The following is a 23251-nucleotide window of genomic DNA, read 5'->3' on the forward strand; positions in this document are numbered from 1 at the left end:
TGCTGGAGGCGCTCCTTAAGATAGGCTGGGCCGGAACCATATAGGGTTTTAAAGGTCAAAACCAGCACCTTGAATTTGGCCTGGAAAACAACTGGTAACCAGTGCAACTCCTTCAGCACTGGAGTGATGTGATCTCGCCGGCGGCTGCCTTTAATCAGGCGAGCCGCCGCATTCTGTACCAGCTGCAGTTTCCGAACCGTCTTCAAGGGTAACCCCACGTAGAGTGCATTCCAGTAGTCTAAACGAGAGGAGACCAGGGCATGTACTACCGATGGGAGCAGATGGCTGGGAAGGAAGGGGCGCAGCCGCCGTATCAGATGGAGTTGATACAGCGCTGTGCGGCTCACAGCTGACACCTGAGCCTCCATGGACAGCTGGGAGTCCAAAATGACCCTCAGGCTGCGGACCTGGTCTTTCAAGGGTAGCCGTACCCCATTCAACACCAGGTCAACATCCCCTAGCCTCCTCTTGTCTCCCACCAAAAGTACCTTGGTACCAAAAGTACCTTGTCAGGGTTCAGCTTCAGCTTATTCCTCCCCATCCAGCCACTCACGGTCTCCAGACATTTGGACAGGGATTCTACAGCCAACCTTGGTGAAGATTTGAATGAGAGGTAGAGCTGCGTGTCATCCGCATATTGATGACACTGCACCCCAAACCTCCTGATGATAGCTCCCAGCGGCTTCACATAGATGTTAAATAGCATTGGGGAGAGGATGGAACCCTGTGGCACCCCACAAGTAAGTGGCCACGGGTCTGAAACCTCCTCTCCCAGGGCTACCCTCTGGTACCTGCCGGAGAGGAAGGACCAGAACCACCGCAATACGGTGTCTCCAATGCCCAACCCCTCCAGGCAGTCCAGGAGGATACCGTGGTTAACGGTATCAAAAGCCGCTGAGAGGTCGAGGAGAACAAGGAAGGAGCATTCACCCCTATCCAGAGCCCTCCTCATCTCATCTACCAAGGCGACCAAGGCCGTTTTTGTCCCATGCCCAAGCCTGAAGCCCGACTGAAATGGGTCTAGATAATCAGTTTCTTCCAAGTGTGCCTTCAACTGCACCGCCACCACCCGCTCAATCACCTTGCCCAAAAATGGCAGATTTGAGACTGGGCAAAAGTTGTTCAAAACTTGAGGATCCAAGGAGGGCTTCTTTAAGAGCGGTCTTATCACTGCCTCCCTGAGGGCTGATGGCATCACTCCCTCCTCAAGGGAGGCGTTCACCACTGCCCTGATCCCCTCACCCAGTCTCTCTCTGCAGCCCATAATGAGCCAAGATGGGCAAGGATCAAGTAAGCAGGTGGTCGGCCGCACAGATGAAAGCACCTTGTCCACTTCATCAGGAGGAAGAAGCTGGAACCGATCCCAGGGGTGATCGAAGGGGTGTAGCTTCCAGCAACTGAAGTTGGTAGAAGGCACTTGGTGCCACTGAGGTCACCTGAGCCTCAAGTGACAAAGATGGCTCCAGGAGAACCCCCAAACTATGAACCTGCTCCTTCAGGGGGAGCACAACCCCATCCAGAACAGGTTGAACAACCTCCACCCAGTCTGAAGAACCACCCACTAACAGCATCTCAGTCTTGTCTGGATTGAGTTTCAGTTTATTAGCCTTCATCCAGTCCATTGTCAAGCTAGCACAAATCCAGCATATGTAGCCTCACTTGATGAAGACGAAAAGGAGAAATAGAGCTGTGTGTCATCAAGCATATTGATGGCAACGTATTCCAAAACTCTGGATGGCGACACTCAATAGTTTCACGTAGATGTTGAATAGCATGGGTGACAAAAACGACCCCTGCAGAACTCCATACTGGAGAATCCATGGGGCTGAGAAATATTCCCCAAGCACCACCTTCTGGAGCCATCCATCCAAGTACGAGTAAAACCACTGCAATGAAGTGCTCCCCACTCCCAACTCAGACAATCATCCCAGCCATTGTCGATGGTATCAAAAGCCGCCAAGAGATCAAGGGGCATCAACAGGATCACACTCCCCCTGTCTCTCTCCTGACATAAGTCATCATACAGGACGACCAAGGCTGTTTCCACACCAAAACCTGGCCTGAACCCCAACTGAAATGTATCTAGATAATCAGTCTCCTCCGAGAACATGTGAAGCTGGCTGGCAACCACCCATTCAAGAACCTTGCCCAGGAAAGAAACATTTGCCACCAGCCTAAAATTATTAAGATTCTTCAGGTGTAGGGAAAGTTTCTTCAGGAATGGTCTCACCACCGCCTCTTTCAGGCGGCCCTGGGACACCCCTCCCCCCCCCTCGGAGGTAATCACCTTCCTGGCCCAGCTGCTTCTTCCCTCCCTGCCAGTTTTTATAAGCCAAGAGGGGCAAGGATTCAGTATGAAAGTGGTTGCTTGAATCTCTCCAAGCACCCTGTCAACATCCTCAAGCTCCTATTTAACCCACAGTGAACCGCAGTGCCTGCAGGTGCTATATCCAACCCCCACTCAGGGCCTGTCATGCTGCGCGAACCTGGTGGGCGTGGGTTATGTGAGGGTTAAACAACTCTCACATAAACCATGGTCTCTTTTAGGGTTATGCGAGGGTTGTTTAACCTTCCCATAACCCATGCTCCCCCTTCATGGATCACTGCCTTGTTGTGGCGAAGGGGCTTGCGTAACTCAGTGAAGCCATAAGCTATGCCGTGCAGGGCCACCCAAGACGGACAGGTCATGGCAGAGAGTTCTGACAAAATGTGGTCCACTGGAGAAGGAAATGGCAACCCACTCCAGTATTCTTGCCAAGAAAACCCCATGGAATGTATCACAAGGCTAAAAGACATGACGCCGGAAGATGAGCCCCTCAGGTCGGAAGGTGTCCAATATGCTACTGGGGAAGAGCAGAGGGTATTTCCAAGTAGCGCCAGAAAGAGTGAAGCGGCTGGGCCAAACCCGAAAGGACACTCAGCTGTGGATGTGTCTGGCAGTGAAAAGAAAATCCGATGCTGTAAAGAACAATATTGTTTAGGAACCTGGAATGTCAGATCAATGAATCAAGGTAAGCTGGAGGTGGTCAAACATGAGATGGCAAGATTGAACATCGACATCTTGGGAATCAGAGAACTAAAATGGACAGGCATGGGCGAATTTAATTCAGGTGACCATCAGATCTACTATTGTGGGCAAGAATCCCTTAGAAGAAATGGAGTAGCACTCGTAGTCAACAAAAGGGTGGGAAAAGCAGTACTGGGGTACAATCTTAAAAATGATAGAATGATCTCAGTACGAATCCAAGGCAAACCATTCAACATCACAGTAATTCAAGTCTATGCCCCAACCACTGAGGCCGAAGAAGCTGAGGTTGATCGGTTCTATGAAGACCTACAACACCTTCTAGAACTAACACCAAAAAAAGATGTCCTCTTTATCATAGGGGATTGGAATGCTAAAGTAGGAAGTCAAGAAATCACCGGAATAACAGGCAGGCATGGCCTTGGTGTACAAAATGAAGCAGGACAAAAGCTAATAGAGTTTTGCCAAGAGAACACGCTGATCATAGCAAACACTCTTTTCCAACAGCACAAGAGGCGACTCTACACATGGACGTCACCAGATGGTCAATATCGAAATCAGATTGATTATGTCCTTTGCAGCCAAAGATGGAGAAGCTCCATACAGTCAGTAAAAACAAGACCTGGAGCTGACTGTGGCTCAGATCATGAGCTGCTTCTTGCAAAATTTCGGCTTAAATTGAAGAACGTCGGGAAAACCACTAAACCGTTCAGGTATGACCTAAATCATATCCCTGATGAATATACAGTGGAGGTGAGGAATAGATTTCAGGGATTAGACCTGATAGACAGAGTGCCTGAGGAACTATGGACGGAGGTCCGTAACATTGTTCAGGAGGCAGCAACGAAATCCGTCCCAAAGAAAAAGAAATGCAAGAAAGCCAAGTGGCTGTCTGATGAGGCTTTACAAGTAGCTGAGGAAAGAAGGGAAGCGAAAAGCAAGGGAGAAAGGGGAAGATATACCCAACTGAATGCAGAGTTCCAGAGAATAGCAAGGAGAGACAAGAAGGCCTTCTTAAATGAACAATGCAAAGAAATCGAGGAAAACAACAGAATGGGAAAGACTAGAGATCTCTTCAAGAAAATTGGAGATCTCAAGGGAACGTTTTGTGCAAAGACGGGCATGATAAAGGACAAAGAAGGCAGGGACCTAACAGAAGCAGATGAGATTAAGAAGAGGTGGCAAGAATACACAGAAGAACTATACAGGAAAGATCTGAATGTCCCTGATAGCCATGATAGTGCGGTCACTGAACTTGAGCCGGACATCCTCGAGAGTGAAGTCAAGTGGGCCTTAGGAAGCATTAGTAACAACAAAGCTAGCGGAGATGACAGTATTCCAGCCGAGCTATTTAAAATCCTAAAAGATGATGCTGTTAAAGTGCTGCATTCAATGTGCCAACAAATCTGGAACACTCAACAGTGGCCACAAGACTGGAAAAGGTCAGTTTACATTCCAATTCCAAAGAACGGCAATGCCAAAGAGTGTTCAAACTACCGCACAATTGCGCTCATTTCACATGCCAGCAAGGTGATGCTCAAAATCCTACAAGCTAGGCTTCAGCAGTATGCGAACCGAGAACTACCGGAAGTACAAGCTGGGTTTCGAAGAGGCAGAGGAACTAGAGATCAAATCGCCAACATTCGCTGGATCATGGAGAAAGCAAGAGAATTCCAGAAAAACGTCTATTTCTGCTTCATTGACTACGCTAAAGCCTTTGATTGTGTGGATCACAACAAACTGTGGCAAATTCTGAAAGTGATGGGAGTACCAGACCACCTTACCTGTCTCCTGAGAAACCTGTACGAGGGTCAAGAAGCAACAGTAAGAACCAGACATGGAACAACCGATTGGTTCCAAATTGGGAAAGGAGTACGACAAGGCTGCTTATTGTCACTCTGCTTATTTAACTTATATGCAGAGTACATCATGAGAAATGCCGGGTTGGATGAATCAGAGGTCGGAATTAAGATTGCCGGGAGAATTATCAACAACCTCCGATATGCAGACGATACCACCCTATTGGCAGAAAGCGAAGAGGATCTAAAGAGCCTCTTGTTGAGGGTGAAAGAGGAGAGTGCAAAAGCTGGTTTGAAACTCAACATTAAAAAAACGAAGATCATGGCATCTGGCCCCATCACTTCCTGGCATATAGAAGGGGAAGAAATGGAAGCAGTGACAGATTTTACTTTCTTGGGCTCCAAGATCACCGCAGACGGTGACTGTAGCCATGAAATTAAAAGACGCTTGCTCCTTGGGAGGAAAGCTATGGCCAACCTAGACAGCATAGTAAGAAGCAGAGACATCACCTTGCCGACAAAGGTCCGTCTAATCAAAGCTATGGTTTTCCCAGTAGTAATGTATGGCTGTGAGAGCTGGACTATAAGGAAGGCTGAGCGCCGAAGAATTGATGCTTTCGAACTGTGGTGCTGGAGAAGACTCTTACGAGTCCCCTGGACTGCAAGGAGGTCAAATCAGTCCATCCTAAAGGAAATCAACCCTGACTGCTCATTGGAAGGACAGATACTGAAGCTGAAGCTCCAATATTTTGGCCACCTAATGTGAAGAGAAAACTCTCTGGAAAAGACCCTGATGCTGGGAAAGACTGAAGGCAAAAGGAGAAGGGGACGGCAGAGGATGAGATGGCTAGATAGCATCACCAATGCAATGAATATGAACTTGAGCACGCTCCGGGAGAGAACGCAGGACAGGAAGGCCTGGCGTGCTATGGTCCATGGGGTCACGAAGAGTCGGACACGACTGAACGACTGAACAACAACAAACCCATGCTCGCAGGGTTCACATGACACGACAACCCCTGAGTGGGGACTGCAGATTTAAAATGGAGCCTGCAGGCACCACGGCTAGTTGTGGGTTAAATAACCCATGACGAACCATGGCATGTTGCCCAAACCCGGTCACAGTGTCACTGTGGGTTAAATACATAGGTGTGTGACCTATGGTGGACTGTTGAGCAAACAGCCCCAGTGTTTTGTCTCTCCCCTGCCCTCCAGGTAACATCCTTTCCCGAATGTACATCCAGCACAACCATCCTTTCTAAATCAGAGATTAGTGCCCCATCAGTATTGGAACATAAATGAGTAAGATAATCTTCATTTCTGTATTCACTTACTATATCTATTTATCTACTACTGGGATTTAGACTTTGGAATTTCTTTTTCCTGTGATCAAATAAAGTTAGACTTAATATGTTTGAGCTTTACAAAGGATACGTGGCACAGCAAAAGGTTGGGCAAAAGCATGGAAAGCAGATCCCCATGTGATTTGCCAAGGAGCAATATAAGTGTACACAAATCTCAACTTGTAAAAGAGCTCCCAAAGCTACAAGGAAAACAGAAGAAAACATACATTTGTGATCATTGTTGGTAACACAGAATCAAAGTGAGTCAGTGATTTTATAGTATTCAGACACACATATGATTTCAGTTTCAGAGTAGTCGTGTCAGATGCACCACCACATCCCTTGAACAAACTATGCTGCCACATTGAGACAAACAAGCCCCTAAAATCCAAAAATGTAAAGCATAACTTTGGATTAAAAAAAAAAGTTTGTAAAAGTATGCATTCTGTATGTCATGGAAAAACAACTGATTCAATGTTGAGGGGTATGAAACATAAGAAAAGTAGATATCCCAGCGTTTATCAAATTTATCAAATTAAGTATTTAACCAAAGCAAGTGAGGATTCTCTACACCAGTTTGCTGCTGAGAGGATAAAATGTCAGAACACAACAACTGGCAGGTTTTTCTTCAACAAACAATGGAAAGAGGGAAGTGAGAGAATACCAAATATTTTGGCACTGATATTAACTCAACATATTCCAGTTCATAAGTCAAACTTTAAGATGATAAGACTGCCATCAAAACAAAACAAAGTGGGGATACTTTTTGGATGCCTTTTAAGATGGAGGGAAATATGACCATGACAGCTGCAAGATTTACCTTGCATCTGTAAAAACTAGAGAGGCTACCATTCCATTTTTATGGTGTGGAATACCAGAGTTTGGGCAATGTGTCTTATCTGACGTTACCTTGCTGAAGAGTATGGACATGAAGAACAGGTCTAGCAGCATAGTCTCCGAGAAACGTTTGTAGTCAAATGTAAAGAAAAGCACTGTGAAAATGACAGTAACATACTGGTACGTTGGGTTGCTGAAAGAGGAGCGCAGCAGCTTCATACCAGCTATAGTAATAATTAAAGCACCAAATCTACAATGAGAAAAGATTTGTCAGGTGTTGTAAACATCTGCTGGTTGAACAAGCTGATCTTATACTGCTCACTATCTCTTAAATAGTTAAAGTGATTACTATATTTTCTACTTTCCTTTAACATACATTACCAAACTGCCTCTGATCCTGGGGGAAGCATATAGCCATTGTAACTAGTAGCTATTGATAGTCTTATTAGTCTAGGAAAAATACACTTCAACGTGGGCAAAATTGTAACAGAAGTATTTGAAAGTGTTTTCCATTCAGAAATAATAGCTGATTAACATATCCAAAATCTGCCAAAATTGAAGCACAGGAACACCCTCAAATTTGGATTTCAAAATGGTGCTTATCTGCAGGTAAATGTAATTTCTACTTAAACTTTATTTTTCAATTTTGTAATATCCCAGTAATTAGTAATTGATGGTAAAGGTCTAAGAAATACAGAGGCTCAGGAACATGGTACTGCATTTATTGTATATAATAACTATATTATCTATAATAAAAGAGAATAGCACCAAGACTGTGAAACCTAGACACCTGAAACTTGGCATGTATATTAAGGGGATCCAAGGTGTATGCACCTTAGGGTTATTTGGTTTCTAAAATGCATTAATTAATTTTTATTAATTTAAATACGTCCACCTTTTTAAAGCCTGAAGTTACATTTTCAGTCAGTAGTTGGCAAATGTCCCTAACCAACGTATAGTTTTGCAGTTGATACAGTTTGAAGCCAGGGGAGATAGGCCAAGAGACAGTTATATGACTTCTCCCTCCCACCCCCTACTGTGGGGCAGTCCCCCCCTCCTCTCAAGGGGCTGTAGGGGTGCACCAACGCAGGGGCCATGAATAGGGGTGCCAGCGGGCATGTCTTCATTCAGGTGGAGTGAGCACAATGTGTCCTACTCTGACAGCTGTGTAAGTTTGCTTGAAGGTAGGGATGGGCAGGTGCCCCCCTTTCCGAGTTCTCCGGGCACCTGCCCAGCCCCTGCCCACACGTACCTGGACCTGTGCTTGTGCTCCCTGCTGCTTGCTGAGGCACCTGCACTCACCTGGGCAGCCTTGTCAAGCTCCGCGATTGCCATTGTTTGAAAAATAAAATGGGGATGTGAATGGCCCATAAACGCAAGATTACAGGTATTTGCTTGCCTGTAATCTTGTGTATATGGGCCATTCACAGTCCTGTTTTGCATATACACAAATGCACACATTTTCACAAATGTGCACATTTACATATGCACGCTGAGTAATGGGAAGAGGTTCCAGAAGGGAGAGAAATGAAGGGCCCGGAACCCCAGAGGCAAGGTGGCTGAAGGAAGAGTGTAATGAACTGAGAAACAGGGTAGATGAAGGAGGAGGGCTCGTTATGACAGCAGAGGGCTGGATGTGCTCGATCTCGTCTGATCTTGGAAGCTAAGCAGGGTCAGCCCTGGTTAGTACTTGGATGGGAGACTGCCTGGGAATCAGGCTTCCTGCAATGAGCAGGGGGTTAGACTCGATGGTCTTGTAGGTCCCTTCCAACCCTATGATTCTATGACAGGATTCTAACACCTTCTATGGCTTGAGGGAGAGGAAGTTGTAGGGAAGGCTATCAATGATTACTAGTCATGATGGCTATATATTACCTCCGGTATCAGAGAAAGTATACCTCTGAATACTAGCTGCTAAGGAACATGAGCAGGAGGGTGCTATTGCCCTCATGTCCTACTATGGGCTTCCCCATAGGCATCTGGTTGTCCACTGTGTGAACATAATGCTGAACTAGGTAGGGCTTTGGTCTAATCCAGTATAGCTCTTCTTATATTCCAATGAGTTTGGGGAATCTGAAGAAACCTCACAATGCTTAAGATCAAGGGGGGGTTCTATAATAGTGCTAGAGTGCTAAGGGACCAACCAAGCAACAGAGACCACCTTTTCAACATGCCATTTAAAAAAAAAGAATTAAAATAATAAACGTGCCATACATGCTCTTTTCCACTTACTCTGTATCCAGCCTCTTTGGACTACCAATAGCCTTTGCACTGCTGCTGAGCTCATTGAGGACTATCAAAGGGTAGATTATGTTCTTCTCCACAAAAAGAAGCCATATATGAAGTTTCTCAAACCACATCACATGTGCAGCATCTAAAAAGAATTCAGAGTGCAACATGGAATAAAATAGCTCAGGAGCCAGGAGAGAGTATCAGCAAACAAACCAAGCTCAACTGTCTACCCTTCCAATACTGCTATCACTGAGATAAGGTATCTGAACTACTTTAAACTGGTACAAAGTTATAACTTTTACTGCAAGGAAAAAGGTTTCTATGGCAGGAAATGAGCAGATGTGATTTAACTGTAGATGCAATGTTCTAATATCTTGTAGAATCAATATATTTAATGATCATAATAGCAATATTTAGTTAGACATGATGAATTGCAAATTGCCATAGGACAAGTCTTAAGAAAATTGTATACTTACTGCGGACTTCAAATTGATAATATTCCTTGGTTTTCAACAGTGGATGAGAAAAACAGTGCCAAGGGAGCTGTTTCCGGAGTTGAGGCAGCACGTAATGGGTCATAAAGCCTATGAAGCCCACCAATGCATACAGAACATAGCTCAAGACAGGCTAAAGGAAATGTTTAAGAAAAAAAGGCTCAGTCTCAAAAATCAGAAAATAGCAATTCCCTTCATATATTGTGTTTCTCCATTTTATGTGCAGAATGGTAGTGCTGGCTGAAAGGGTGTACTCTCCACCAGCTGTTCCTCTTCACTTCTGAAAGCATCCTAGGGCATATCGGAAACACCTGTCACAGCTCCACATCTGATCTCTCTGGTGTCCCTGGGTCTATTTTGGAGTTTTGTTATGGGGAGAAAATCAGTATCTCATTAAACAACAGTTTCCGGCATTACTCCTTGTGATGCCAGACAGACAGTGGCCAGGTTCACACATAATGATAACCCAGAGTATTGGTTGAGTATGGGTTGTCATTGAATTGCAGGTTGTCATTACATATGAACCCTGCACTATGGTTTAACAATGGGTTGTTAACCATGAACAACCCAGAAAGATAGCCCATGGTTTGTCACTGAGTTGTGAACTCTGGGTTGTTCGTGGTTAACAACCCATAGTTAACCCATAGTGCAGGGTTCACACATAATGCCAACCCACAATTCAACAACAACCCATACTCAGCTCAAACTCTGGGTTGTCATTACACGCAATCAGGTCATTATAAGGAATATGGTCCCTGCAAGCTTGCCCTTCGGATGCAGACTGATGTGCTTACTAACATCTGATTCCTGTTCTCCTTCTTCCAGCATTTCCTTCTTTGTGGCATCAGAGTACCAGACAAAAAAATTGAGATTCTTGACTGTTCAAGTAGCAAAGCTCCAGGGCATTGCACCTGTTTAGCATCCTAATTTCCTCATTTGCTCACATGATTAGATACATCAATTTGGATTGAGAATGTTAGTTATGGCAATTCTATTTCTAATCTACAAGAAACTCCTGGGGACACAAGTAGGAACATGGAGAAATGAACAATCTTTTGCATCTTCTGGGTAGCCAATGATCCTTCCTTGCCCCTACACAGTCCCGAAAGGCACGTAGCTCTTAAAATGGGAAAAGAAGGAGGGGCTTAAGAAAGTCAACCTCCTACATACTAAACCAGACACTATTAGCCAATGCAGTTGAGCAATCCCAAAATGTAGTAACATTGATATAGTACAGATGTCAAAACAATATTGTCCAAGAGGCACATACAAAAGAAAATGAGACACAAAAACAAGTTACCTGCAATACTGTGAATACTGTGCTGACATGAATTGCAAAGTAAAGTATACCGATGACTATGCACACAACAAGATCAGACTGCAAACGTTCACTCTAGGAAGAAAAGAGAAACATCAAAAGCACGCTAGCTTATTAAGATGGCGGCAAAAAAAATTTATGTTAGTTTTAAGTTCTCATTGTACGTATAATATAAGCAAAGGTTTTAAAAAAATATTTCCTGGGAATGCAAATGTAAGGCACTCTTGGAATAAGTGTTGCAATTAAACATTTACAGAACTCTCAAAATCAACTTGCTCCCATTTTCGTCTCAGTTTCCCTGCTCATAGAATTCTTGAGTGGAGGTACATAGTGACCACTATGTGGTACAGACATAGGGCAGTATCCAGAGGGGCACAACTACTAACATAAGTAGTATAACTTATAGTAGTTAGTAACATAACTACTGACATAAACTACTCTAGAGTAATGGCAATAGAGTTCCCTGGCATGCCGATTTCCTGGGGAATCAGTGTGCCAGCTAACACAGTTAGTGTTGCGCTAGAGTAGTTTACATTACCACAATGTAATTTATATTAGCAGTTGCACCCCGCTGGATAATGTCCATGATCACCTTTTGAAATTTTAACAGTTAATAAGGACTAAATATCAGAAAACCTTAATATAATCTGAAAAAGCTACTAGCATCTAACTAAATAGATACTTCTTTCTCTGAAAATTGCAGTTTCAAAAATACACTAAGCATTTAGGTCCCTAATATTTAGCACTCATAATAGCAAACTGGTCAACACCTTGATTAATTTGAGAAATGAACCAACTTACCACAGAATTTTTAAGCTTTTCAGGTAATGGGTCTTTAACTTCAGACAGTGGATCCTCTGGATTTTTATCTTCTGAAGTAGGAAAAAGCTTTGATTGCACTAAAGAGCTAAAATACAGACAAATTGTTTTCTTCATAAAAATTGTGCACTGATTGGAGTCCAAAACAAATGATCAATTTTAGAAAACAACTGCCAGTGTTTATGTGCTCTTTGTCTCCTTTCATGACAAAAGTCTCCATATTGAATCACCAACCATCTCACAGGTACCCATGACATTCACAGAACAACTTTCCACATAACACGTCCAACAGTATGGAGAACATTTTGCCACGGTTACAACTACAAAGGATGCAGATAACCACACAGCTGGACATGATGGGTTAAGAAAATGTTCTCTCTCCTCTTAGTCCCCAAATTCCTGATTAGGTAGAGATGCATGATATAGTTCTGAATATCATGCGAATAAATGCTACGTATTAAGACTATATGTCCACCAGAGCATGGTGCCATTTGATAAATGGCCATCCCTATCCAGCCACTCATGGTCTCACTGAAATTAATGCAGCTTGTAGGTCCACTACATTGTACTGTAAATGGATATTACTAGGTCACTATTAAGCGTTCCGCTATTGGATCTTGTCACAAATTGTTAAAAATGCTAAAATAAATTAATTCAATAGAACCCTTGCTATAATGTTATTAAACATTTAAGGAGCAATCCTATGGCCACTAGACACTATCTAGAGGGCCATTGGATTTCTCAGTTTCCGGGAACCAAGGTTGGAGTCAGGGATCTGAACAGGGCTCCCAGAAACTGCACTCCCTGCCCCCTCCCCATCATAGCTGGCACGGTTGTCTCTGCACCAGCTATGCCTCCGCGCTTGGAAATGGAGCGCAGAGATGGGGAAAAGGGGGCGGTCCCAGGGGTGGAGAGGAGATGGTGGAAGCTGCATTACACAGCTTCCTATGCACCACATGGCCTCCTTCCCTCCCCGAAGCTGCAGCTAGTCAGCCAAAATCAGCTGTCTAGCCAAAAATGCAGGGTGAACGGAGCAGGAAGGCGAGCATTGCTTCCGTGCTACAGCTGCCCTGCAATGGATACTTGGCAGCCTCCGACTTCAGAGGCTGCTGACTATCTCAACAGGATCGCGCCCTTAGATAATTAACAGATTCTGGCTATCTAAAGTTTTTCGGGCTTTTATTCCCCATGACTTTTCAGAACAGATTCCTTCTTCCTTATACAAATAATGGAACTTGACTATTCCTGGGAACATCGTATGTTTTGTACCCCTAGCCTCACTAGACAGATGACTGCAACTATTTAGAGTTGCAACTTCTGAGCAGCATCTGGTACCAGAGTCCATGAGCGCAGGACAAAGAATTATCTCCTTCTACAAGTGGTTCTTGCAGTATCACAATGAAAAGAAGCCATGCTTGCAGTCCTCATACATACAATTGGTCTAATGAATAGAAGACATAGTTCCAGTCCCCGTACATGCATACATACATAGAATTGCTTTAGGATGCCATTCTATGCCATGGTCATGTCAAGGATGGCATTTTCCAGGAAGAAATCTCAACCAAGTAAACAGCCAATGTATGTTTACTCAGAAGGAAATCCCACTGAGTTCAATGGGACTTATTCAGAAGTGTACACAGGACTGCAGTCTTAGGCTTTGAAAAAACGTTTTATACTAGTGTTTTCCAATTATCATAGTAAGACTACTATATAATATATGAACAGGTAGTTACCACTCACAAAAGCACAGAAGGATCACTACTTTGTCTGCTGAGATGATAGGATATTGCCACTAACATACCACAGAATACTGAAAAGAGCACTGGAATATGTTGACCATCCCAAGAATCCTGTGGACAGATATATATGGCATCACCAAAATTATTAGTCATCCAATGGAAGAAAAAAATCATAATTTTTAAGATTACAAAATCAGTGATCCTATTTATTTTATGTACTTGTGAATTAAAGAGCATCAGTGTGTATCGTTGTTAATATAACCACTATGTTTATTTACTTTTGAAAATGTTTTAAACATTTATTTACCTTGCATTTTGGTTCAATGGGTCTATAAAGTGACTTAGAAATTTTAGTTAAATATACAAATTAAAAATATCACAGCGTGCAATACAGTACAACAAATGATTAAAACAGCTAAAACCCAAGCAAGCAGTCCCTCAAAACAGAGAGCTCCAAAAACACTATGAAAAAGGACAGTCTTAGCCTGCCATCTAAAAACCAGGAGTGAGGAAGAGTAACAGACCTTCCCCAGGAAGTTGTTCTACAACTGGTGCCACTGCTGAAAGGGCCCTTTTCCAAATTGTCATCATATGTTCCCAACAGTTAACTCATGACAACAATGTCAGAATCAGATAGAGGAAGCTGACCATATCCTTTAGGTAGGGGTAGGCAACCTGGTGCACTGCAGATGTTTTGGACTACAATCTCATAATACCTGACTATGGGCAATGCTGGCTGAGGCTGATGGGAGTTGTAGTCTAAAACATCTGGGGGGCACCAGGCTGCCTAACCCTGCATCCAGAAAAACATATTATCTCACATACTGAAGCGGAAGAAATTCACTGTCATTCAGTCTAATCAACATGAAAGACCTAGAGTGACTTGGACACAGTTTTAATCACTTGGGGAAAATACAGTAAAAATTATGGAGCTATCAAATCTGCTCAGTATTTAAGTACCACAGATTTTGGTCAGTTAGAGAGTCAACACTACACTACCCCAAGCCATAAGCAAAATCAAGACTAGGGCAGAAGATACAAATGTGGGACAATCCTAACTATAGATATCCATGCTCTGATAACCTCTCATTTGGATTACTGCAATGCATTATACGTGGGGCTACCTTTGAAAACAGTCTGGAAATGCCATTTGGCCCAAAACACGGCAGTGAGATTGTTAACGGAGACTGGCCAACAAGATCACATTACGCCAGTACTTTTTCAGCTGCACTCCATGTCCAGGCCCAATTCAAAGTGCTGGTATTAACATTAAAGCCCTAAATGGCTTGAGGCCAAATTATCTGAAGGATCACCTCCTCCCATATGTACCTGCCCAGACCCTACGATCATCTTCAGGGGTCTTCCTCCAGAAGCCCCTACCAAAGAAAGTGAGGTGGGTGGCTACCAGGAAGAGGGCCTTTTCTGCTGTGGTACCCCAGCTGTGGAATGAGCCCCCTAGAGAGGTTTGTCTGATGCGTACACTGTACTCTTTCAGGTGCCAGGTGAAGACCTTTTTCTCTTCCTAGCATTTTAGCACTCTGTTCTTTTAGCTCTGCTGTTTTAAATCTGTGTTTTAAATCTCTGCATTACTGCTAGGTTTTATTCTGGTTGTACTTTTATACTGTAGTTTTAAGCTTTCATATTTCATATTGTTTTATGTTGAACTTTGTGGTTTTAATTTTTGTGAACCACCCAGGGCGCTTCAGCTATTAGGCGGTATAGAAATAAATAAGTAAAGCCATTTTCTAAAATGAAAGAGAGACCTGAAAAAGGAGAACCACTTAATTATTTACTACCTGGTGCTCATACATACATAGCATAATAAGAGCCCAACTGGATCAGACCAAAACTCTATCTAGTTCTTCTCACAGTGGCCAACCAGAAGCTTCCAGGAAGCCTCCCATATATACCTGCCCAGATCTGAAGATCAGGTTCAGCAGTCATCCTGCGGGATCCCCTGCCAAAGGAAGTGAGATACTAGGAGGAGGGCCCTTTCTGCTGTTGTGGAATGAGTTTCCCAGAGAGGTTTGCCTGGAGGCTACATTGTGCTTGCTTCAGCACCAAGTGAAGACCTTTTTATTCTTCCAGGCATTTTAGTTTTTTTTTATCTGGTACTCTATTTTAAATGTCTTGCTGTTAGCTTCTGTTTGTTATTTTTATATTGTAGTTTTAAACTTGTATATTGTATTTTATCTATATTTTATTGTTTTGTATTTTATTGTTTCAATTGTTGTGAACTGCCCAGAGAGCTTTGGCTATTGGGTGGTATTAATGAATTAATGAATGAATGAATAAATAAATAAATAAATACAAGGGGTGCCCGTGGGCGCTCGTCATAACACAACAGCCCCTGCCGGTAAATTAACCTACAGTAGGCTGTCATGATGTGTGAACAACCCCATTTCCTCTGAATCTGGAGGGTCCATAGAGCTATCATGACTATTAGCCACTGATAACCTATCCTACATGAACTTATCTAATACTCCATTGACGCTTTCTAGGCTAGTGGCCATCACCATATATTGTGGCAGTGAATACTTTAAATTGTGTGAAGATGTACATTCTTCTGTCTGTCCTGAATCTACGATCAATTAATTGCACTGGAATACTGCTGTGTTTTATTATTACGGGAAAGGAAGGAAGTCCTATCTCCATCCACCTTCTCCAGCTATAACTATTATGAAGTCAAAGTAATAGCAACATTTATCAGTTTTACAAAGTGATAGGAAGCGAAAGCATCCAACCTAAATTTACTGTGCAAAAATATAGCACCTATGTTACTACACCTATATATTAGTATTACTCACCTTTAGGGCACCATAACACAATCCATATAATAATGCTACTGCCATGATACTACAGATAAAACTGTAAAGTGCTGCAAGCAGGCTTGTGGTGGCTAGAGAATAAGCAAATAATGAAGACATGTCACCAAAAAAACTTGACAGTAGAATAATTAAGGTTGAAAGAATTAAACATTTAACCCTTTGATTTTTGTTTCATGGCCACCTCTATTGGGAAGCTAACTTATAACACTAGAGTTCTGTAGCAGACTCTGTCTCTTAAAGCATACTACCTTCAGGGATTATTTTACTGCTCTGTAGTAAATAGAGTCTATTGTTAGTAGAACTTTTTTTCTGGAAAAGATAATTCAAAGATGTGATTTTCCCCACTGATTGTGAATTGAGGGAATTTACAGACTATTATAACACCAGCACAACACACAGCCCTTCATTTGCTGTGTAGGATTTAAATGTTCTATCTTTGGAAGCATTTTTGATTCAGGGATACTGTATCCCTCCAGCTTTCAAATAAAAATTTATTAAGGAAAATATGGTTATTTTTGTGGTTAACAGAGCCATTGTAATTTGGGGGGCTGTCTGGAATGTGTGTGTGCAAACGCAAGCGTCTTCTGGAGAGCAATCGGATACTTAAGTGCAACACTACTCAAATGTGGGGTAAACCCCTTCATTAGGTCCCCCCGCCTCCTCCAATTAGGCAAGCCTTCAGGTTTTTCTTTAATAGTTTTACTGAGCGTGCTGCTCAGGGCTTCTTTAATGGCCCAGGGCAGACTTAATGCCAAACCACAGTTCAGCAGTTCAAGAACAAACCCAAAAGGAGCCTTGAGCTCAGGCAATGTATCCTCCCTTGCACACTACAATTCCCTCTCCCCCATCCTAGTTTGCAGCAAACCACAGTTTGCCTTTACATCTCAATTAGCAAACTATGGTTTGCACTTACCTTGCAAACTAGGGAGAGAGGTAATCATAGTGCATGAGAAGAAGAGGGAGTGCATGAAACCAAGGCTCATTCCAGGAACATTCACATGGCACCAAAATATGGTTTGACATTATGTCTTAACTGAGCCACAGTTTTGCCTAGACAATTTAGTGCATAGAAGCTGAAACTACTTGGATATCAGGCAGCTGCCTTGAATGAGGACTTGCAGGATTATTCTGCAGAAACTAAAATGAATTAATGACACACTTAAAATTGATTGTCTGGATAAGCCCTCAAATGACTTTTTCAGAACAGGTCTGGAAGCTCTTTACCACCCATGAAATGAAGACACTGAACTTACCATTACCACCAAAGACATGGATATCTAACTGTTCACAGAGGTACATCACAAATGTGTTCACCTGAGGCAGAAGACCAATGAAGAAGACTATAGGGAAACATAGTGTAAACACTGCAGAAAACAAAAGTAACAGAAAAAACTAGTAAGAACACATAGAACTATTGGCTAATCTTCTAATTTTAGCTAGGGGGCTACACCAATTTCATAATTTGCAGAAGAAATGGTTTCACATGATGGGGACACTGCTGTTCTTACTTGTGACATCTTCATCAACTATCATTGTAATTGTCTCCCTGATGCGTCCATCCCATACCTCTTGTCTAACTTTTGCCCTTCCAGCTTGGAAGCCCACTGAGAAGGTTATAAGGAGCTAAGCTGGAAGGGGAAAAATTAGACAAGAGGTGTGGAGTGGAGGCATCAGGGGAGACAATTATGGTGATGACTGATGATGATGTCATGAAGGAAGAACTGCAGTGTCCCCACCAAAGAGATCCACTTAGGGAAAGCATGTTTTGCTATAGTAGGTGAGTCAAAAGTAGACATCAGCATGTTAAAAGCAGGCAGCCATGCCAGATCAATTGTACATCGGGTGACAAAGAGGATCTGGGTGGATTTTGGTGTATATTATGTTCAAACTGTGTCCACATCAGATAGCCTAATCCATACAGTGGCATATGACCTTCAAAACAACCTTTAAAATAATTGTTTAGGGTGGCATCCACAGACACCTTTTTTTGTCACTCTAAATCTGGCATGAGTGCCTGCTTTTAACATACCAACACCAAAAGATGTAAAAAACTACACTGTGGCTGGCTTATTTCTACAGGTGATTTCAGTATGGCACTGCTTCTGGCCTGCAGACAAAATTGGCCCAACAGGAACAAATCTGTGGCACTCTGTTGCTCTCATTCCCACTATATGACCCCCACCAATTACAAGTTGGCCAAGGGAAGTGTTATAGCACATGAATCAAGAGGTGCATTGCAACTCATTGCACCTCTCGACACCAAGAGGTATATCACTCTACTCGCTGCAGAGTATACGGAGATGCAACGGTCTACTTACGTACTGAGGGCATAATAAAGGGATTAAAGACATGAATACACTTTTGCTTACTCCTGCTGGTTTTCCTTTAATGGGTCTGCTAAATTCTCCAGCTTGTGAACCCTACATGTTCATCTAAGCTCTATCTGTTCAAGGACTTTCATGGGGCTTACACTCAAGAACCACTTGTTCTCCCATTTTTTAAAAAACACATTTTTAAGACAGAAAGAGTAGGCTGCATGTATTACTTGTGTTTCCTTAAAGAACAGAAGCCTAAATGGTCTTTGTCATGGTAAAGTGGCAATCATAACCCATTAGTACCAACCATCCAGATTAGGGTCATATGGAAAAGTCACTCACCTATAATCAAATCCCTTGCTGAAAGCAGCAAAATTGGATTAGTGAAAGCCATTCCATATAGCCGGAACTTTGCAGTAAAAGTGCTCTTGCTGCCATAGTCCAATAGCCAAATGAGACTGCAGCATATACAGAAGTAAACGGGCCTGCTATAGGCTATAATTCGGTTATGACCCTGGAACACAAGTTTGGTTACTGCAACTTAAGTTACAAATCATAACTACTCTTTTCTTCAAAAGCCAGTTCTGAAACTTCACCATTCATGCCCGTTCAAATGAAAATCGTAGTGTGTGAAAGCCATGTAAACTCAGTGACGCTAGAATGTGGGATATACACATTCTAGACAAGGGAAAAGTTCATTCTCAAAGTTAATTAAGTCAGCACAAAGCATTATTTTAATTCAATACCAGTTACACAGGATATATGTTCCATCCTGTTAGCAAAGATTCTGGAAATATTCATTTCCACTCCTGACACTTATACTTCGTGTATTCATTAGACTTCTTTGCAACTTCCATTACATCATCGTGGTTTTTAACATCAGGCATATGGTACCATTAAGAAACAATTTTTAATCCAGTTGTATTCTTCAAATAGTATTTTGTTGTTTTCCTGTAATTCCTTTAAAACGCCATCATTCTAAGTAGACACAATTAGTACAGTAATATTAGCTGTACATGTATTACCCTTGGGATTTATAACGATAGATTGCTTCCAGATGGAGATGTCATTTCTTTCTCTTTCTCCTTAATGGCAAAATCTGAACCAAAAAGAACCTGTGGCAGCAGAAACTTTAGGCTTGCTAAAATACTGAAATTCCGTATAGGATAACTTACATGTCGAGGTGATGAAGAATCTGGCTGTACACTCTAAAAAAGACGGGAAAGACAAGAGTGCAGTATTATTTAAGGTTTGATATCTTCCAAGTACAAAACTCTTAACGGGTGGGACGCAAATGACCTCCATGGACACATCAAGGCATCTCAGGCTTCACATTTCAATTGCAGCCTCTCAACCCCCACAAAGAAGTTGGAGAAGTCCCTGGAACGGCTTCCAATGCAATGTGATGAGCTGAGGTGGGAAGTGAACTTTTTTTTTTAAAGAACCTAAGAGAGCCCCCAAAGAACCTAATGGGAAGAAGGGTAGACATACTAATTTTCTAAGGGGTCACCATCATCACCACAGTAACAGGTATGTGCAAAAAGCAAAGAAAGAAAAAGAAAAAAATCCCAAATCCTCAGCTAGGAAATACCCTTATTAGGACTAACCAAAATGACACAAAATAGTGAGCAAGCTTTTGATTTCTCCAGAACTCTGGATGTTTCTTTTTTCTCTCCCTTCCCTGCTTTCCAATTGTTTAACATACAGTCTGATGAAAAGTTATGGAGAACACAAAACTTTGCTCATTATTTTGCGACATTTTCACTGGTCCTAAGAAAGGTATTGCCCGACTGTGGATTTTAGTAATTTGTATGGTTACAGATTTAAAACATCCTATAGTTATTTTTAAAGATCTAGCTGGGGAATTAGTGATTTTTTGTCCACTGTGCAGAAATCATGCCTACAGAGATTTTAAAATACGGACTCTTAATTTGGCATGCTGATCAATCAGTTCTGGCTGTATCATGCTGTGTATACTAAACTGGTTACTGTTCTCCATGATACCTGAACTAGAAGAACTGTGGTTTATTTAAACTATGCTTAGTGAAAATAAACCAGGATCAAAACATTGTTTCAGATCTTCGGTTGTTCTCAAACCATAGCTTATTCAAATCCCAGAGTTTGTACATCACAGGGAACTGTGGTTAGTTTAAAAGTGAAAGTGGATGCCTTCAATCTCCTCTTCCAGCACATGAAATTGGAGAGAGGAGTGTGAGGCTTGGGTAGATTCATTTATGGGAAATCATGGCTTCCCATTACAAATGAACTGGACCAATATTTCAAGTATTTCCTAAAATGTTGATATATTATACAGAAATAAATTACAGAACCCAGAGAGCTTTGGCTATTGGGTGGTATAGAAATGTAACAAAATAAAGAAAATGAAGAAGGAAGACTTGCACATTTTGAAAATGCCAAGCCTGAAGAGTCAGTTAAGCAAAAGACATTAAACAATGAATTAACATTTAAACCATCTAACAACAAGGATAGAAGTTACCTTGAGCAAGGAATACTGGCAGCTGGCAATCACCAGGCAAAATTGGAAGACCCAGATATCCTTGAAGAAGCCTTCTATTAGGAGTACAGAACCCAAGAAAGCCACTTGAATAGCTAGGATGACAGCTAACACATTTTCCAGGATCTCACGATTCCTATGGAGAAGGAGAAATATATGGCACTGGGAGTCTGAATAGGTTTACACAATAAGAACAAAGGATGCAGGAATGCAAGAAAGCAAAAGAACGAAATCAAACATGACCTTGCCATCAGTATTCAAAATCTGAGAATGCCTTTGCTTACTTTTGATTTTAAAACAAGTTCGAGATGGACCAATGAGAATTTTATCAGAGTTCAATGTGCTCATCTTATTCAATAGAATCAGATGGGATCAAAATGTCATCCAGTCCAGGTCCTAATGACGAGAAATCTATCCATCCCCAACTCCTCCCAACAAAATCTATGTCACAAGAAGAAGCTTCCATAAAGGTACTGCAGAGAAATTAACTCCACATGGACAAGCAAGCAAAATAGGTCTGTAAAGCAATATCCAAGGTTACTCAGAAAAAGTCATACTGACCAGAACTGAGGCCTCTTGCTGGATGCCCAGATGAACATTATACCATTAAAATCAGGCAACAAAAGGACAGCTTATTTGCACAAATCCATGCTTTGAATAGAAAGTGTGCAGTGCATACATTAAAGTTGTCTCTACACAAAGCTATGCAGATTTAAAATGCAAATTATCCTTATCACAAGTAAGACCTGTAACAAAACATTGCAGTATATCTTTCCTCCTAACAGGAGTGCCTCTGTTCCAGGTTCAAGCCAAGCATGACTTCCTCGAAGATACTCCATTCAATCACCACCCCTCTGGTTTTCTAGTTTTCCTTTCCAACTGACATTCAACATTCTGTGGCTACTGAGCATGCTCGGTCCTCACTGTGTGTGTGTGTGTGTGTGTTGGGGGGGTAGTTCTGCAGACCTTTGGGTTCTCTCAAACATGCTGATACCTCCCCCTTTGTTTTAGTGGCCCCATGTAGATTCCATTTCTGTTAGCACTGACTACCTGAGTTTGGCATTAGATGGAATGATCATCCATTGAAACATTTTTTTGAATACTGCATTAGCATTGATCACTAGCATATGAACGAAGTCAATGAAAACCTCAAGTGGACACTTTAATTTCTTCAACTCAAACATACACACATACACAGACATCTCACCTGTCAAACAAGGCCAATAGAGTCAGCCTATCAAAATTGATGCCAATCCAGATCTTGGGTAGGATCCAAAAGCGGTAATAGTGTTTAACTTTTTGGGCTGCTTCCTCTTGAGGTTGCAGATGGTCCTGCAGATCAGGGCTTAGGTCAATGTCCTGATGCTCTAGGAGATCAGTGTCTATGGTCAACAGCCTGTTTAATCTGATCTGGGGGAGGGAAAGCTACAAGAAAGTCAATAATAAATTGCTTTCATAGTTCACGTCTTCAGCCCATAAACTGCAGCACTGAAGAAACATAAAGTGTCATGGGGCAGAATCTGTAACAGGGAACTACCCCTTTGGCCCCCACCATCTTTACAAGGTTCTATGAGCACTGTGTGTGTGGGTGGATGGATGAGGCAAGCGGCAATTAATCTCACTCCAAGCAGAGATGCCTGATCAGCAGCTGTTTAAGACCAGCATTGATCCTTTATAAGGGTAAATGAAACTGCAGGAATGGTGCATATGCAATCCAGGCTTCAGCTTCAGGGACCCATCCCCTAGGCAAAATCAATTATTTCAGAGTATTTCAGTTCATGAGAGTAACGTCTAGGAAGCTGAAGAATGACACTTCAAAGATCAAAATAGTCTGAACAAAGTCTTGAGTATGGATAGTATGCAATCGATTCCATACATAAAGCATTGCTTGGACACCACTTTCCCATCTCCACAACAGTAGTAGCATTGTGCTCCCCATGGATAGGATCTAATAGGGGCCACATGCAGGCGGCCAGCCTCACCATAT

General features: G+C 42.3%; 1 protein-coding gene across 4 annotated transcripts in view; it reads right to left on the reverse strand.

Moving 5' to 3' along the window:
• The window catches only part of PCNX1 (pecanex 1), a 121700-nt gene that overhangs the window by 16208 nt on the left and 82241 nt on the right, over positions 1 to 23251 (reverse strand). For all 4 annotated transcript variants that reach the window (XM_084847712.1, XM_084847694.1, XM_084847686.1 and 1 more), the window contains 13 exons: positions 22472 to 22689; positions 21247 to 21400; positions 19925 to 19957; positions 19092 to 19263; positions 17688 to 17798; positions 16414 to 16505; positions 13608 to 13717; positions 11850 to 11955; positions 11031 to 11123; positions 9713 to 9863; positions 9237 to 9378; positions 7077 to 7254; positions 6259 to 6367 (listed from right to left, as the gene is read on the reverse strand). In XM_084847712.1, coding sequence (XP_084703838.1) covers positions 6259 to 6367; positions 7077 to 7254; positions 9237 to 9378; positions 9713 to 9863; positions 11031 to 11123; positions 11850 to 11955; positions 13608 to 13717; positions 16414 to 16505; positions 17688 to 17798; positions 19092 to 19263; positions 19925 to 19957; positions 21247 to 21400; positions 22472 to 22689 — 1669 coding nt within the window. The remainder of the gene's footprint in view (positions 1 to 6258; positions 6368 to 7076; positions 7255 to 9236; positions 9379 to 9712; positions 9864 to 11030; positions 11124 to 11849; positions 11956 to 13607; positions 13718 to 16413; positions 16506 to 17687; positions 17799 to 19091; positions 19264 to 19924; positions 19958 to 21246; positions 21401 to 22471; positions 22690 to 23251) is intronic.

Source organism: Heloderma suspectum, chromosome 1 (assembly GCF_057233095.1).
Source record: "Heloderma suspectum isolate Gila_16-S chromosome 1, 16-S_ref, whole genome shotgun sequence".
NCBI lineage: Eukaryota > Metazoa > Chordata > Lepidosauria > Squamata > Helodermatidae > Heloderma > Heloderma suspectum.